The following is an 18771-nucleotide window of genomic DNA, read 5'->3' on the forward strand; positions in this document are numbered from 1 at the left end:
ATACCTTGGATGCTTGAGGAGTAGAAATCACGTGAACAGTGCTGGGCTTAACTCCGTTTGCCTTAGGTCGCTTATAAAGGGCAAATCTGCTTTTCCTGCGTCCTCTGTCACCATTAGGGAGGGAGCCATTATACCTAGAATGAAACAAAAAGTTTGTCATTTAAATAAACATCAACAATTTAGAATACAGAAAAGGAAAGCAGTAATTTGGTCACAATATCCTGATAATTTCAAGGATGTGGTTATAAAACAAGTAACAGCCCGAGTCAGCTTTGCTTCCTAAATTACTATGGGCCTTCCAACATTCCTTTCCTGCCAATGGTTGAAGTTTTACTCATCGCTAATAAGGTCATCAACTACAAATGATAGTGAGCTGTTCAGCCACAGAAATAGTTCTTCACCTCTAGAATTAAAGGAATTTGGAAGAACAAGTTCTAAATCTTTTCTGCAATTTCATGACATGGGGAGTTTGAAAACTGCTCTACCCTACCATTCCCTTCCCCACAGCTCACGTAAGAGGAGAGAAGACAAGTGGAAGAAAAGGAGTGATTGGAGGAAAAAAACCCACACAATTTAGGGGCAATTCAAACTAAATGAAATGGAATTTTAGTCTAGCCACATAGGATTTTTTTAAATCTAATCATAAAGGTTTCATTTATTATTAACGAAGGAAGACATGAGTGTTATTAATTCATCTGACTATTTGAGGACTTGTTAATAACAGCCTTTATCAGGTGTAGCACAGTAGCCTTCACCAGTTCTTTCATCTCTCCCAGGACAGAGCCCCAGTGGACAAGTTATTCAGAGAAGCGTTAAGCCTCAAGGGGATAATTCCTTCCCCAGGGAAGGAACCAACCGAAGTTTCTTTGCAGTGCGTAAGCACGGAAATCACATTTCCCCCTCCCCAAAGACCTAGGAAAGGTAAACGCTTCTCATCATAGCACCTTCACCTGTAACATCCCTGACAACTCGCAACTGGTCTGTGAAGCACTCTCAGGGCTTGGACTTACAGCACAGATGCCCCTGTCATACCTGATCTTCAGAGTTTTCAGACTTTTCCCTGAAGAACTACAGCTGCAATTCCACTTCCAGATTTCAGTAGTCTTACTGGGAAGGTCTGTTCTATACTAGATCACATTTATTCCTCTCTTACAGCCTTTGAGATTAAAAGCTAACATCACAACAAAGAAAAGAATCTGGACAGGAGAAGGAAAAGGAAGATTTAAAGGTGACAGACTCCCTGAAAAGCAAAAGAGGCTAAAAAAATTAGGAGAACTCATCTGTTTAGAGTTGCACTTTGAAGGAGTTCAGCTCTACATCCACCACACTATCTTCAGGTTACAACAAGTTGTTTGTAGCCCCAGAGGAGGCCAACAGTTACTCATTGCTCAGGTTGTACGAGAAATTCTTTGACAACTGCTGACTAGGAAAAAGCAATGCAGTAGCCCAGAATTATACTTTTCATATCATTACCATTTCGCATGCATACCTACCTAGTTTGTTTAACAAGAAAACGTAGTTGGAGAGATTTGAATCTTTTTGTAAAGGGAAAAGTACAGCAGATGAAACCAGGCAGTCTTGTTGCTGAAGCCCTGCAGCACTGCCCTGCAGAAGGCTACAGCCTCACACAGAAAAATAGTTTAAACTTCTCCTGAACAGCATCTGAGTACCTGAGATCTGAGCTGCAGGACCACTGAATGTTCATGAGCACAAAGGAGAACAGATTGGAGATTACAGCCTCAAATTTAAGCTCTAGAACATAAGGACTTAAATATTCTAAAACATTTAAAACCAGCCTTGAGGTTTGTTTGTTTAAATAAATATTTAAAAAACACGATCCCATGACTCAACAAGAAGTTAAGAGTTTTTCAGCTGGGCTACAGTTGAACTTGTTCTCCCACTCTTATTTTCACAGGGAAGATTACTGTATCTCTGGAATATTAACAAAGATTCCCCCGCACAGCAGAACACCAGGAGTAAATTACTTATTTCATGCCTATTCATATCAGAAAACTTGTTATTAACCCTACACGCGCACTCAGTTAACACAGGTGATTCTCACCACAAAAGAGACTGCTTCATAGAAAAATACATCAACACGATCCACAGGCAACTCGAATACAAGCCCTCAACACGTGAGTGATTTGATTCTGCAAATTGAATCTTTTCAGATACATACATGCGCTGTCTTCCAATGACACTATTACCACAAATACGCCAGAAACTTTTACTGTAGGAGAGTTAAAGACAATATTCGTCCTACCAGTATTTGTACCTGAAAACCCAAGAAACCGATAATTCCTGAAGAAATCATTTATAAGTAGCACCATCACTAGCTTTATATTCTGTAATTAAACATTTTTGTCCTCATATAACTATTTAACAGCACCAAACTTAAGCAGTTTCAATGAAAGTTAAAAGAGGGTAGGGTTATTATCTCCCCCCCCCCATATACACAAAGCAGTTATAACTGGAAAGGCTACTTGATTTCATTTCTTTTTTTTTTTTTTTTGTGGAATTTAAACAGTTTTTAAACAAGGAAAGAAAGAAGCCACTCAAGGTTAAAAGGCCTTTTGGAAACTTCAAATAGGAAGGAAATGCAAGCAAAGTGAAAGTTTAATTCGCTCGTCCTGATTAGCACTGACAAGTTTTTCACGAAGGTTCTCTTTGTGCCAGTTTCTAAATTCCCTTTGTGAAAAGGGCAGGAGGACTCAAGTAGTTTTTACTATTTGTTATGCTTTAATTATAGACTTGTAAGTTTAATTTTGATCCGACGCTGCTAAAAAGGAGATAGGACAATTACCGGCATACCTATGTGTTTCCCAGGAGAAAAAATTAGCATCAGAATTTGCCTCTTCCCCCTTCACAGCCAGCAGACGAGCTCATTTTTTCCAGGCCACGTTTCTCAAGCTGTGTGCCACGGCCCAGCCCTCCCCACAGCGCTTGGGCCCCACCTTTCCCTGACACCTCCTGAACAACCCCAGTGGCAAAAAAAGCCACAAAGGAGCCAGTTTTAGGGCCACGGGATCTCCCCAGCTGCAGTAGGGCCTGCGTGCACCCACCCTGCTGGCTTGGCCTCGTCGGCCTTCTGAGCTGAGCTGCCTCACAGGAAGACGGCACCACCCACGTGCAGCCGAAAGCGAGCGTTGTGTCCAGCTAAGGCAACTCGCGCCAGGAGAAATGCACCTGCATGGAGGGCATCCTGCTCCCTCACGGGTCTGAGGGGCACTCCTGAAGCTCTCCCACATGGCGGGTAGAAGAGCAGCCCCGTGCTTCTTCCGCACGCTCCTCAATCCCGGGACAGCTGGCGCTGCGAAACCTCGTGGGACAGCTCTCTGCTGACAGCGCTGTTCCTTGCGAATAAGGGAGCGGTGCTGGCACGGGCTGCGGGCACCATCACTAACAAAGCCAGTTCCCTGCAGATTTACATCAAACTGGGGAGGACTCTGCTATACAATGACATGCAAACTCCCGTCCCGCTTTTCCCCAGGGCTGGGACACGCCACGAGGGCCTCCCCTCCGCTCTCCGGAGAGCAAGGCCACACACGCTCTCTCCCACAGGCCAAGCACTGCGGCAAGTTCCTGTTTTCCACTAGCCTTGTAGCAACCTACTGGTCTACTTCAAAGATCATCAAGTTTGGAAATGCTCATGGGATGCTTGTTCCACAAGTTGTTGTGTCTTGGGTCCCCGCACTCTCCTTCTCTCTTTTCCCCCTTCTCCTTTTAAAAGGAACTAAGCGAGACCCCTGTAATTTAGGGGAAGAGCTCTAGAAATCTTGACCTGCACCTAGAAAAGTTTGATTTCAACTCATGGAAGTCACCCCCAAGATGAGGGAGAACAGCTATTAGCTACCATACACAAAAGCTGCTGCTTGCAGCCAAGTTTTAAAATGCTAGGAAAATACAAACTATGACAAAACTTAAACATTTCTTCATACCTATGCAACTCAGCTCCCAGGAGACTGACTACAAACAGGTCAGGTAGTAATTTTCACCGGTAATACTTCCACTGAGCAAACAGGAGCGACTTCACCTAGCTTTCCCCACTAATACCAAGGGCTCCAGTGCACACAAAACTTTTAGGGGCAAACTATCCCATTTCAGAGCCTCAGCCTCGAACAACCGACACGCTACCCAGAGCACGTCCTTGCTGCGCTAAACAACAAAGCCGCAAGAGTATTAGCAACTGCTTTCCTTGTGAAGTCAGGCTTGAGTGAATTTTTCCTTTTAAGTACATTCTGATGCCGTGTTTGGTATCGTACAGCAGTAGATGCTCAGCACAGAGCAAAAAGTCAGTTTGGGCTTACACTTTTATTTGAAACCATCACTGAACTCGCGTGGGCCAACACCGCAGCCAGAAGCGGCAGTTCCACCCTTCATTTGCTATTTTGTTCCCAACTTCCCTCCCTGGTTCACATGAATTGGAAATAAAACCAGATTTATGCTTTAAATTTAGTTTTAAACCACATCGATACCTTGCTCCCCCGTGCACTGGGAGGCCACTGAAGCACTTGTAACAGTAAGAAGAGGAAAAAAGCACAAGGGGCAGGAGAAAGATTCCTTTGGCAGTGCTGTGAGCCTAGAGTTACGATGTCTACAACACTGTAAGTCTAAAGATACATTATTCACCTTGCCAATATCCAACTGCAGGGCTTTTCACAACTGTAGGCTAGAGTCCTGACCAACTGGAAAGCCCTTTTCTGCTGAAGCATCCAACTTTTACTTTCTTGAACACAGATTAAAAGGAAAAAAAAAAGTCCACATGCTAGTTTATAACAAAATGCAAACAAAGTTCTAATATATGGAATATTGACAGCAAAATATACGAACTTACATTTCCTTTTAGGTAATTCAACTCTTGATATTTCATTCTTTACACCACCCCCTTGTACCATACCGAACAATTCATTTTGTACACAGAACTACTGTACTGTTTCAGCATAGTAACTTGAATGGTTTGGGACTTTCTATTTTTTTCCTTCTAAAAATAATATTGATTGAGGTTTTGGCAGCGAATGCAGGACTGGTTCTTGATTAACAAACACTGTAGTGCTTCACAGATGACTGCCACAGATTACAAGAAAACCCTCTAACGCAGAAGTTCCCGGGAGGTGGGAAGAAGAGTACTATTGCCAGCACCCCCCAGAAATAAGTCTACTTATTTCCAATCTGCAGAGCTAGCTCAAGGAGCCTAGACTGACCAAAAGGTTCTCTTTGGTGTTCTGGAGATGCACCCTTCCCTTCTCACCACGTGGACCTTTGGGAAAGCATACGCCTGCTTGCTGGTCACAGAATGGCAGAAGATGGAGCTAGACAGAACTGCAGGACGCCACCCAGTCCATCCCCAACTTGAGGACTTGATCCAGTCCATCTACAACATTTGTTAACATTTTGGTTAATCTGGAAAGCCAGCCCTCTCCACCTTGCAAACAGTGTTTATATGTCTTCAACAGATGTGTCCTACGACTTCAGCATCTTCAGAGTAACAACTCTCCCCCATCCATGCAACAAGAGAGATCCAGGTCAAAGCAAGCTTCTTGTTCTCCCTGCCAAATCCACCAAGGAACCTAAATAACCTGTTCTCTTTTCCATTTTACAGCAGCCTCGTGTGCTAGAAGACTCGATTCCCATCTGATTTTTCTCTCTGAAATAAAAGATTCTAAGAAGTTACAGCACTAACTAAAGTAGCTTTAAGTAGAATTTGTTACTATTAACTATAGCATCGAGTAATCTATGGATAAGACAAGGGCTTCCATCCTTTGATTAACAAGAGCCACGGATCCAACACAAGGTTTAAGCAACCTCGGAGGAAGTCCTGAACGAAAGGCACATAGTTCCACCTCAGGCTCTGCTGGCTAAGACATCTCTACAGGCAGAAATGCTTCCTGATCACTCTACCAGCAGAGTAGCTTAATAAAGCAGTCGTCCTGTAGAGCAAGAAAATCCAAACAAGCAAGTTCTGAAGTCCCAAATAGTCTCATCTCTTTCCCCAATTAAGGGGATGTTTTTGCATCTGTGAATTTGATTATTCCTGAGAAAGGTATGTCAGAATAGTTAAGTGTGGCTATAATCAGCATTTCCCACCCCCCCCCTCCGAGACAAATATTCTTTCTTGTAACTTGCATTTGGGAAGTCATTCTACCCCTATAAAACACCTTAGAAAGCATCCCCTTCTCCAGTACTTCTGGGACACTTGTTGGCACAGCGATCAATCCTGTGTGCTCACCACAAGCCTCTTGCCCTCAGCACCAGGTTTTAGGACTGCCTGCCTAGCTTAGTGCTACCCGTACAGCCCTAGAGCCTCCGAAGAGGCTGCAGTGGCTTCAGTGAAATGCAGCCTGACCTGATAACCCCTGTAATTATTAGGCGGACTGTCAGAGCAAAGGCTGAGTTAGCATGGCTGCCTAGTGATTAGAGGGGATATTTTTACTTGTCAAACCGAGACTACTCGAAAAGTCTGCTATAGATATGGACCCTTAAAAATGCTTTTTTACTATACTCCAAAAGATAGTGGCAATTGCTCCTGCTACCATTAAGAACCTAGGAGCCACCTTGACTAAATGCTCTATGCTAAACTTACTGTGCTTTTATGGTCAAATGCAGCCAGCCTCTTTCTCATCAGAAAGAGAAGTGTGGATGAGCTGAACACACGGCTAAACGGTTACGCACATTGTGAAAAAGGCTTTCAGGGCCACCTGCAACACATCAGATACGCTAGAACCTACTTCCCTCCTTCCCAGGGTATTCAGATTAAGCTGAACCTTATCTACCGAAAACACTGCAAGAAGCCACGTGGGAAGTGGCAGGGGTTCTCCGGGGTGACCTTGGTTCTCCTTTAGCATTCCAGAACAGAACTGGTTGTTCTTCTGGTTTGTGCTCCCGGCTGAGGGAAAGAACCTATCCCTGGCTGCTGTGGCCTCTTCCCAGCTCCCCCACCCCACAAAGTCCTGAAAAGAGCTGGCACACTATGGTTCAGATAAGGCTGGTTGATCAGCTGTAGCACGACTCCTCCCCAGGCAGCAGGACAATCCTGCCGTTGTAGCAAAAAATTGTCTTTTCTTTTAAAGCAGAGTATTTAGAGAAAATACATCTGACTAACCCTTCTCCGTGTTTAGCTTACATAATATGGGCAACCCGAGAAGATAAACACCTGATCTATATAAATTTCAACCCCTATATAAAGAGAAAGGATACTATTGGCTTACAAATACCACGTTAATCTCTTAAGAGCTGCATTTAATCTGCTTTATTCGCACTACACATTCAGTTTCATTCAAACTGCCCAAGCCCCTGTCATTTTGATATTCCCCCTCCCTGATGCAGAAAGGAGTCTACAGAGCAGGCAAACACAGAAGCCAAGTGGCAGAAGCAACCAGTCTCCAAATGAGGGGCACAGGGGTCAGGTTTTATCACAGCAGCTACGTTTAACATATAAAGACTGCATCTGATCAAACCCACAATTTTGACGCTTGTGCAAGTGATCTCACATTTCTTCTGCAGTAGGGGGAAACTTACTTCAGAAAATTCTTAAACTCTGACCAAATTCTGCTTAACAAGTGGTTTGTTACTTGACCCAGATAATTCTTCTGGAAAATATTTTTTTTTTTTCCCGCTCTTGTGAAACCAAGGACAGCAGACCTTTGTCACAGCTTTGAAAGACATATTTCCGTAGAAATTTCAACTGGCATTGTAACATTAATTTCATTATTAAAAAAAAGATCTTCAATTGTACATATTATTGACAACACGGAAATGCGTATTTCAAGAAGCAGCAGTGGAGGATACATGCTGCATAGGCTTCTGCAAGACACCTATACGAACAGCACAAGAGTTTGATGAATGCTCATCCTCTTCACAAGCCCGAAGGAACATGCTGATGCAGACTACCAGAGCCTCAGGATGAGCTTCAAATAAAGTAGTCAAATAGCCTGTTTCAAACAACTTAATAGCTGAAAACCTACCCAAGCAACCCAGTTAAACACTACAGCCAGAGACAGGAATGAGTATAGCTGCACCTACATCATACATTTCTTAGCAGTCATCCACAGCCATCTGGCTAGCAGGGAAAAAGAGCAGCTACCTTCAGTAGGAAAAAAAGAAAAAAACAGCCACAGCAAGTCTCTATAACCACTTAAGACACTATTATCCCAATTCCAACATAAGTAATATGCCAGAAGAGCATTAGAATGCAAGGGGTTTTCTTTCTAGAAAGCAAAGGGTAAGAGAATCAGTTCTTTCACATAATGACTTCCTTAACAATCCTTATTTCCAGCATTTTACTGCTCCCCCCCAGCATTCATTTAACAAGGAGGCAATTTCCTTCAGTGCTTTAAGCCCATCTCCAAAGCTGTCAACTAAAACCATTCACCACTGCATAAAACCAACAATGCCAGTGCACGGCAAAATACAGGGTATAAACTAATCAAGTTCATTTCAAAGCGTGCTTTTTCTTCTAGCTAAAGGAGAATAAAAGGTGGGCAAAGCACCATGTTTAAAGAATCTTCTTACCAACCCCAAATCTCTCATACTAGGAAAAACGCTATTCATCTGGGAGTTATCTATAATCTAGCCAAATACCACTGAAATTATTTGATACAGCATTTTGTTAAATTAAATACAGATAGATATGATAAAGCGAGATCTAGCTTTCACTACATTCAAAACAAGTCAGATAAACACAAAATTCCTTTCAAAGGAAAGGCACAATGCACAGCTGGGTTTTGATAAAAATGAAAAGAAGCGAAGGGGGAAGTCTGTTTAACCAAAACACCACAGACTTAGGACCCACACACAGTTTTACATGGAAACAATTTACAGTCTCTTCTTAAATAGCAGATCAAAAGTGGCTGGAAGTTGCAAAATTAAAACAAATTAAGACTTCACGTAATGCAGGGGGACAAGAGACTACGAAACATACCTGCTCTGACATACCAAGCATGTTCCCACCAACCCATCTGTGTTTCATGCATACCTGAAGGTGCAAAAGCAAACTGCCCAAATTTTAGTCTGAGGAATGAACAGGAGTAACATCACGTTATGTCTGAAACTTCACTGCATTAAGCATTACGGAGAAGCTACATTGGATGCAAAGCATCATTTGGGCCATTAACCCAAACGCACAACTCAGACAACTCATTTCCGAAACTGCCAAATGCTCCCCTTAAAACGCTATCAAGGACTATTTGACTGCTCACATTTTATAACTGAAATAAGAAAGCTATCACTTTTGCTTATCCTCCAAACACAAGCAGCTGTAATATTTTTGTGATCCCGCAGACAATCAGTTGCAGGGTCTGTTACTTACAGCTTTTTCAAACACTCAAGCATGACAAGAATCTTTTCAGGTTCATTCCAGTATCATTTAGCACAGAGGAAGAGGGAAAATTTACATCTATTTCTTGAATCTAGGTGAGCTCAGAGGCAGCATACTGAATAGAAAGTGAAGCACTCAGCTACTGTATCCTGACCTGCAACGTTTATGTCAAATCATATCAATTTCAACATCCCTCTTACTTTCCCAGGGAAGACAGCCTTACACACGCACGGCTCCCTGTGCAATCCCAGCTGCTTAAGAGATCCCCAAATGTTTGCCTCAGGACTAGAAAAATAAGTAATTGGGTTTCTTCCCGCGTAGCACTTGCAGACGTTACTGCCTCTCATAACACAGCAGCTTCCTCGATATCGCCGGTGCTGCATCACCACTGACTGCCAGGGCGGCACAGCCAAAGGCAAGGCAATCTACCGCATGGCCTGCTCCGAGCAGGCAAGTAAAGGGAAAAACCAAGGAGTTTCCTTTCTGCCTTCCAGTACCCAGCAAGATCCGCAGGCTGGAAGCTTCCCAATGGGATGCCTTTTAGAGGGCTTCTCCACCACCGCCTGGTAGGACCAGACATGCCAACTTAGCTGAGATTCATTCCATGGTTACGTTCAGCATGTAATATTCCGTGTTATTGCCAGGGGTCTGTACTTCCAATTCGTATTCTCCAAACAATACAAACCAAGAACAGGCATTTTATGAGGTAGATATAAAGATAAAACCTCAGCAGAGGTAAGCAAGCATTGCTGTAAAGCTGAAGCTATGATTTTTTTTTTTCCACCCCAAGTCTTAATAGAGCAGAAATTAACAGTGCAGTAGTGCAGAGAGCTAGACTTCAATGTATCTTCTTCAGAATTAAAATACCCTGACAGCTTACTAATTCACAGCATCCTTGGGCGTTTGCTTTTTATCATAATCTATAACAAAGTTAATCAGTCACCTCTAGCCAGGAAAAGACTTTGCACGGCTGTTAGATGCTTACTGCTGATCAGAGAAAACAATTCTGATTCCATATAGCTTTCTAATTGCAAAGTCTTTCAGTCTTACACTTTAATGCAAAGTTCTTGAGATTCTTCTTCCCTTAAGAGGACTTCCCAAAACGTTACACCAAATAAACACCGAACCTTTACAGACACTTTATCTCAGAAGACAAACCCCATAAATATTTTGGAATCACAACGTATTTGCATACGCTTACTGAGAATGAATCAAAGTCACATAAGTGATGTACGCCTGAAGTTTTTCATTTCTAGAAGCTCAGATTCTGATCTCCAGAAGAATCCCACTCACGGCTCCTTGCAGATCAGTCCATGCCTGCTCGTGTCTTCGGATGGGAAGGCACGCTGCTGTCAGTGATGCAGCAAGACACGTGCTGGGGCGGTCACAAGCCAACTATGCTAAACTGTTTATACACGGATGCCACCATCGAAACCCTAAAGCCACGCTGTAGGCTCTGCAGCGGCTAAGTTTCTTGGAGGACCACAATTTTCACTAAGTTTATTTGCAGCGCTAATCCAGCCTGCCTATTTCTGGTTAGGCTCTACAAAGTGAAGTTTCAGAAAACCTGCATTTATACATTCCAACTGATACGAAGTAATGCACACAAGTGGCACAATGGTTTGTAGAACAGAAAACAAGTTAAAACCACATATAGTTCTCTCTTTTTCTTCCTTTGGAAATCTTTTCCTTAGCCAACACCCACAAACACAGTCAGCACACTATTACTATTTTTGTTCACCGGCTTTAAAAAAACCACCCCACATGTTTTTCTTTATTTATCTTGATTTCTTTGATTTTAAAGGCAAGGGAGCACTATACAGCAAACCACACCAAGAATACAGAGGATCTGTTTAAAGCAGCGTTTCCCAAAGTACAGGCTATAATCCCAAATAGTATTACAGGACTTAAAGCAGCATTTGCAAGCCAAATGGAAATTCAGCTGGAGAAGTCAAAGCTGATGAGCCCAAGACTGCAGTTGGAAGTGGATTCCCCAGCAAAGCATTTCTGAAGAGATCTAGTGCAAGGATACGGAAATCAAGTAACCGATTACAGCTGGCTCAAGAGATTCCCTTTTGCCCTCACCAATTTTTATACCTGCAGTCAACCTCCATAAGGGTACCTGGGCCATGAGCTGCTGTTTCCAACTGACCAGAGGAGTATATGTTGTTAAGAAATGCCACATCCCACTGCCCTGCCAGCACATGAGGATGTATAAATAGATGTACACACCTCTACAGATTATATGTACTTGTACATACGTAAGCATTTGACAGATACCTACATTTTTACCTCTTCTGCCTTGCCCACCTGAACATATTGCATGTTTATTACAGAAAAAAATACTCCTTTACTACCCTGTCAAAATTTTGACATTATACCTCTAAGACTGTCTGTAAAGTTCTCCCACTACTGTTTTACTTTCCTCCCAATGCTCTATCAAAAACACAGGAAAGAGCTACAGCGTTTGCTTCCATTATGTAGAAATCTCTTGTGCGAGAGATGCCATCACTTTACCACCAAGTGAGTTAGTAGAAGACAGGGAAGATGTCCAGAAATGCATCTCAGCCTCTTTTTGTATCTTAAGTCTGTAAAACTTCAAGTCCATCTCCTGGAACCACCCATTACAACATAACAAGCCTGAAGTCTGATAGAGAAACATTCGTATTTGGACAGATCCCAAACAAACTTCTCCTTTGGGACTTTTGGCCGGTTTTACAAGCACTTAGAAAGTCCAACTTTTGCCCTGCAGAAAATGTAAGGTTTACACTGAGTAACAGAATACCGATCTGGGCTCTGAACTGAGCCCATGCACAAGATGCAAGAGGATGAGGCTGCTGAGCTACACGGGACATTATCTGTAGTTCCCAAAGTTTCCAACTGTGTTCAGAATGCCTCCAAAAGGTTGATTTTCCAGGAAAAAAGACACTCAGTTTTTCTTGAGGTACATCGTTTTCCACTGAAAAAGCACAGATGAGCTGATCCAAAACAAAAGCACGTATCACCACAAGATCTTGGTTCTGCACTGAGCATTTCACTGAGAACACTTATTTAAGGCTTTTCTAGTAACCCACTTGCTACCACGGACATTTTCCATTGGAAGGCACTACGCTGACTTTCATATACAACACAACAGACAGATCTTCTCTGCTGAGTTTTTCCTTCGGAGCCACCTGGGACAGACCTCATGGCGTGGCCCAGGCTGCCCATAGGGATCACAGCGCTTCGGCACCCAGACCTCTTCACACCAGTTAGCTGCAGCGACAAATGCCTGCGCTCGTGCCCATTCACTCAAGGCTGACATCCCACAAATATTACAAGGAGGAGAGGTGAAGCAATGATAACGACACAGAACAGTCAAACACAAGGAATTTCATAAGCCAAGGAGCCAGCAAAGCATGATTTCCTCTGGGTAACGTGTCTTGCAGTTGGATTCCTTGTCTGCTACGGTGACAGCTCCAATTGAGCTTCTTCCTGAGCAGCGAGGCAAACATGGGCACATGAATCCCTGATGTCTAACGAAGGATGGGGACGTGGGGGCTGATTTATGTTACAGACTCTCCTTAATAGAGCCCAAACAGCGTTGGGAGGCTTCGGAATAAAATCTGTTCAATGACATACCTCATTTCCAGTTACAGACTACAGCCTCGCCTGCCACTACCTCTTCCAGGGATGAACACTCAGTGTTCATCAGAGGCAGATGGAAAATGACTGTAACAGGGAGCCAGCAGTGCCGGCAGATTGCGGTGTGGAGTCCTCTAGCAGCGGGGCTGCCTAGGCAGGGGGAGCAGCAGCTACCTCACATCTGACTCCATCTGTTTGGGTCATCACCCTAAAGCTCCTTACCCGGTTCTGCCCCTACCCCACGCCTGCCCTCTGTGGCATCAGAGCCTTCAACGCTGTCTCACACCACTTTAATACTCCTAAGCAGTTCTAGAGGCTACAAGCAGTTACGATGATCCGTTTGAAATAGGCACCTACACAGAATTTCTCTGCACTTTACGAAGGCTTAATTTATTCCAAAACAAGCTGCACATCTGAAGTCAGCATCTGGACTTTCCCCCCTCCCCAGCCCCAAAGCAAACAAAAAAAAGAAAACAACAAAAATAAAAAACTAAAGTGATCCCGTCAAGTGCAACATGCTATACTTTTTTTTTTTTGACAACAGCTATGACTAGTGTATTTTATGATGCCACACTGTGCATAGGCCTGTGCATAACCAAAACTCTCCTTTCTTCAAAAAACGGCAAGAGCATACTTAACACCTAGGAGTAGGAGAAGTAAAAAAAAGAAAGTTTAGATTTTCACGTTATCCCTAACCACACCACTCTTTATATTAAGTTAATCATGAATATAGGTGGGAAATGACCTTCACTTAAGCAAACGAGACTACTTCCAGTCACTTACATCAAATCCTCCTACTTCATGCACAAGTAAGAATGGTGGCAGCAGGGGCTGGGGGGAAAAGCATAAAGTCACTTAGCACATCTGGTTCTAATGAACAAGCTGTTACTTTTACAAATGAATACACTTATTTTCTGGATATTAAAAAGCATCGTGTGTGCGCCTACCACTCATTTATTCATTTCACCCAACTGCTTTGCTCCCTTGACTTACGCATGACAAACTGATCTTTAATGCATTTCGCTAACTCCACGCAGCACAAAGCATCACGCTTTTACCACCTGACACGCTCACAGCAAGTTTCGTCAGCTCACAAAACTGAGACGGCTGTTCCTTCTCACACTGCCATCCCTGCCCAAAACTTAGAAGCCAGCCCATATTCTCGCTGGCTGGGGTCTGAATAGAGCCTGCAGCTGGAATCCAGCCAACCCCAAATCCAGTTCCTTCCTTCCTGCCTGCACTGGCTACAAAATGCCCAGAGGAGAAAGAACAAATCATTTTTGCCATAGAAAGATCCGCTTACTCTTTAACAGAGTATTGCTTTACAGTTGTTCTCTCTATGCTGAGAGATTTCCAGTAGGCAAAGCTTTAATATAAACCAGTTTTCTCCAAGAAGTCTAAGGTGCAAAGTCATAATATACGATCAGAAGCCAATTCCTGCATTGAATTTAAAGTCACATCGCACATAATAAACTAGGAGGGTACCTCGGGCTTGACATAGACCCTGCTAATCGCTTAAACCCTAGCTTTACTTACAGAAGGAACTGTACTTTATATTTTGTAGTCTTCCTGAATCTTTACATGGAAAGGTATTTGCTGTATTACACCCGCCTCTGCACACTGTAAACTCACAACTTGAAGGCTATATATCTAGTTTTAATTCAAGCATTACAGCTGGAAATGTGATTGTGCAACCGAGGAGATAAGGCAAGGCTGAGCCAGCAATATAACAACAGTATTTTGTATTCAAACACTGAAAGTAAGGCATAAAACAGAAGTCAGAAGTTAAGGCTCTTCTGCTCTGACAGCAAGCAGATTGTGAAAATACAGCAAAAAAAGGCTTAATTACCTCTCAGACTGAAAAGAAGGAACATATTTAGAGTGCTTTTGGGAAAGCTCTGTCAGAGTCTTTTAACGGGTGCAGGGGCTCAATACCAAAAATAGTTACTTGAAAAAATCCTTTCGGAGTTGATGACAAACACGGCACACATCCCTAAAAAAAATAAAAACAAAAACAAAAGAGCAGCTTGCAGTCTGTACCCCAGCAGCTTCATCCAGACACCCTACCTAAGGGAAGTCTCACCCTGGTCAATGGCTTCTTGTTAATCTGGTGAAGACCAGCTAAAGACAAAAGAGGAGCAAGAAAGCCACGCAAAACCGATCTGTTTGGCTATTGCCAAACTTCTGTCTCAAGATTTAGCTCTGATGGAGGAAGGCACTCAGCTGCTCATACCAGCCAACAGTTGCCTCCTCATAGATTGGCCCTAAGATCAACTGGTTTCATTTGCTGGTACTTTTTGCCAAAAGCCTCTGAGGCACTGACAGCCCATTTAATGAAGTCTTGTGGCAGAATCGGATTAACAAACGCTCGTGATCAAATCCTGTCCCCAGCGCTGCTCTACCAGCGGGGACAGCCACGCAGCAAGGCCCAGCAACCTCCTCTGGCCACAGGCCGTGACAAGAGGCCGCACACGAAACTTGTGAATTCACAACTCACTCCCTGATGCGCCAGGAAACTATTCCAGCGAGCGTTAAGATCCAGAAAGTAATTCAAACAACGTCTTACATGTCTGTTAGCAGGAAGGTGAGGACAATTACTACAAGATAATGAACCATAACTGCTCCAAAATATTCCCCTCCAAAGCCAAAGAGATTTTTGAACCCAGGTATTGGGTTTCACAGCTGTCTGCTCTCAGAGGTCAAGTGCAGACTAGGAGGAAGGTGAGTTGGAAGAACAGCCAAATGGAAGAACATTTTGATTTATTAGTTCATGTTCCATTAAAATACATGGTGATCTACAGAGATGGGCAGAACCCTGCCACAGGATGTGTGGGAACTGTACGACTCTCGGCATCTTTCAGCAGTCCGGTCTTTCCTACGAAAGAAGCACACGCACACTACTTCTGTTTCAAAGACTACAACCACGCCGTTACTAGATCAGACAGCAACAATCAAAATAAAGTCGTGCTGCTCCATGTGAAGAACTACAGCTGTGCTTATATCAAAGTTTCAGCCCATTAACTTCTGTGTCTAGACTAAACATTTCTTTCACTCTTCCTAAAGGCACGTGCTAGAGAGCTTGCACATTTGGTCTCCAGTTTATTTGGAATATGCAAAAGGAGATTTAAGCTTTTAGATGCTTCAATTTTAGTTTATTTTCATGCAGTGACTAATTGTCTTCACAGTCAGTATCACTTTGTCTTTGTCCATGACATTTATATGCCCTACGAGGATGTACCTCGTGAGTTTGAAGCTTACCTGTTTAAGCATTACCAAAGCCATCAAGTTTGGAGAATAAAGTTCCTTCGTGACAATTTATCAACTTACTAGATCCTAAAATGAAGACAGCATGTGTATTTCAAGGTGAGGAGTAATTTGAAATCCTACTAACCACATCGTTACACTTGGACATGACTGCCTTCTAAAAAGTGTTGTTTATCAACCAGAGAAAGATGATGCCAACATTTCTCCTTTGTCCTCAATTCATTGGATGCAAGGAGGAAAGGAGAATTTCGCAACAGAGATTAGTTAGCATTACAGTACTCAAGAAGACTAATGCTTTTAGGCCTTCTCCTTTTTAACACTGTCAGCTATCTGTGTTTTCTTGCCTGTCCCCACTCCTTTGGGAAGGCAGCACAATGAATTGACATTTTAGGGATTTGTCTTACCGTGCAAATGACTGCTTTTGTCTCTACTTAACACAATTAACTGCTACAGTCAGACATGTAGCTATGTTGTAGATAACATAAGCAATAAGATATAGCAGATGAGTATTAGGTCAGGATATACAGTGTACTTAAGCCCTATATTAAAGATGATATTATTAAATAGGGAAAAATCAGCTAAAAATAAATCCCTTCCAGCAGCACAAGACAGGGCTTGCTCGGTTTCCCTGCCTACCAGTGGAACAAGCTGCTATCAAGAGAAGCGTGCCCAACAGGTCCTCAACAGTCAGCACCTTCACATCGTGCCTAATCAAGCTCAGCTCAAAACTACTTTGTTTTTAATAAAAATAAATAAATAAAGCATAGTAAGTGTTGCCTGTACCCACTTTCACAACTGTTTATAATCTATTTCATCTTTAGAGCCCTTCTGTTGTGAAACAGGAAAGTTTTCAGGCGAATTGTTCTTTCTTCATCCTGACCTAATAACTGACCCTATAAAGCAGCAGCACACACGCTTCTGGCTGACCTCACGGGACTTTATAGTCGAGCCCTGGAAGAACTGAACAAACCTTATGTGCAAACAGTCAATACTTGCCCATCCTGCCCAGAAAGGCCCTATAACTAGGCACAGAAGTTGTACTAATCAGAAAAAGAAAAGCTGCACCCAGCCAATACAAGTCCAGTGCCACCTCCATGACACACTACTCATAACCCAACTGTACTAAAACCCCCTTATTCTCAGGCCACCCAGCCCTTCAGTATCAAGCTTTCAAACACTCTGAATGTTGCTACTACTGCTGTTGAAGCTTTCCTATGCAAAGATTTCCTATAAAGACTTCCTTGCACCTTACACTCCGTTATCAGTTCTAGTCAACCAGTGCTGTTTGTGGCAGGGGCTGTAGGAAAGACATTTATTTTGAAAGAGCTAGCCAAACCCCAAAAGATAGGCGACTCTTCCTGCTGAACCCCCTGAGCTATGGTGCCCATTGTGATATGAATAAAACCCCACAGACAGCTTTGTGCCTGCCACCCTTCCCTCCGCTGGTCGTTTTGTTTCTAAATCACACAGCCAGAAACTTGCCAATTATACAGACATCAACAGTACAGAGACCCAGTGAGAGTACTCGCACGTGTGGCCACACTACAAGGCTAAATGTACAAGGGATATCACACATGGGGCACATCTGATCACCCAGGGAGGACATATGATGGGGTGCCAGAGCTGGACATCACTGCTCCGGCTATCATTCTGCCCCGCACGCTCACCTGCGGCTCTGGAAGCCCCTCCTGCCCTGGCTTGGTGTGAGGAGTGAGGCCTGTCCCAGGCCACTGAGTAATAGGATTATAAAAGTCTAATCCCAGTTACTTACAGCTTGCCAGAGAAGTTACAAATTGGTTCCCCCCCCAAAGTATCTGAAGGACATGATGATCTCCAGACCCAGTAATAAACTGCGTAAAGCTCTACCAGTAGCTGTCTAAAACGTGAGAATAAATAATATTTATCTTACTAATAAAAGGAGAATTGTCGCTCCTCTGCAAGAACTGACAAGTAGCTACCAACTAAAGAAGAGTTTCACACCTCACTAAAGCAAAGACCTGTTAAATAGTAAACAGGAGAAAGGAGCCCTAGTACAAGCGGCACACATTTACGTAGGCATGGAAACAACCTTTCATCTAATTCAGAGTGGCCAGACTCTTCCCTGCTAAAAGAATAAAAGGAGCTTCAGCAGAAATAACCCAGGACTAGTAGAGATTTTAGAGAGAAAGAACTGATGGAATATCCTAGCCTCTACTTAAAGGGAAGTATAAAATTCTGAACAGCTCCTTGTCCAAAGCTGAATAAGTCAGCTGAAAGAAAAAGAGGAACCCCTCCAATACAGCATTAGCACATGCAGGTGATAGAAGTGAACGGCATGAGACCACCACTTACTGAATTAAGTGTTTAAAAAAAAAAAAACACAGAGTGAGTAGCTTTGTCTTCCAAGTCTTTCTGGAAAGACTTGCATCCCTCTTCCTGTTGCTCAACGTCTAGGCTTGGGACAAACCTCACATGAGCTTTTCACTGCTGACCTTGGAAGGGAGCGAGAGCAAACACCAAGCACATTTCTTGATAAAATAAAAATTATCCTCAACGGAAATGAGATTTCGGGTTATCGGACAGCACAAAGT

At 43.1% G+C, this 18771-nt stretch overlaps 1 protein-coding gene across 2 annotated transcripts in view; it reads right to left on the bottom strand.

Moving 5' to 3' along the window:
- The window catches only part of PELI2 (pellino E3 ubiquitin protein ligase family member 2), a 76783-nt gene that overhangs the window by 51979 nt on the left and 6033 nt on the right, over window positions 1-18771 (bottom strand). For both annotated transcript variants that reach the window (XM_083837824.1, XM_083837823.1), the window contains exon 2: window positions 5-134. In XM_083837824.1, coding sequence (XP_083693950.1) covers window positions 5-134 — 130 coding nt within the window. The remainder of the gene's footprint in view (window positions 1-4; window positions 135-18771) is intronic.

The sequence above is a fragment of the Anser anser genome, assembly GCF_964211835.1.
Source record: "Anser anser genome assembly, chromosome: 5".
NCBI classification, from domain to species: Eukaryota; Metazoa; Chordata; class Aves; order Anseriformes; family Anatidae; genus Anser; species Anser anser.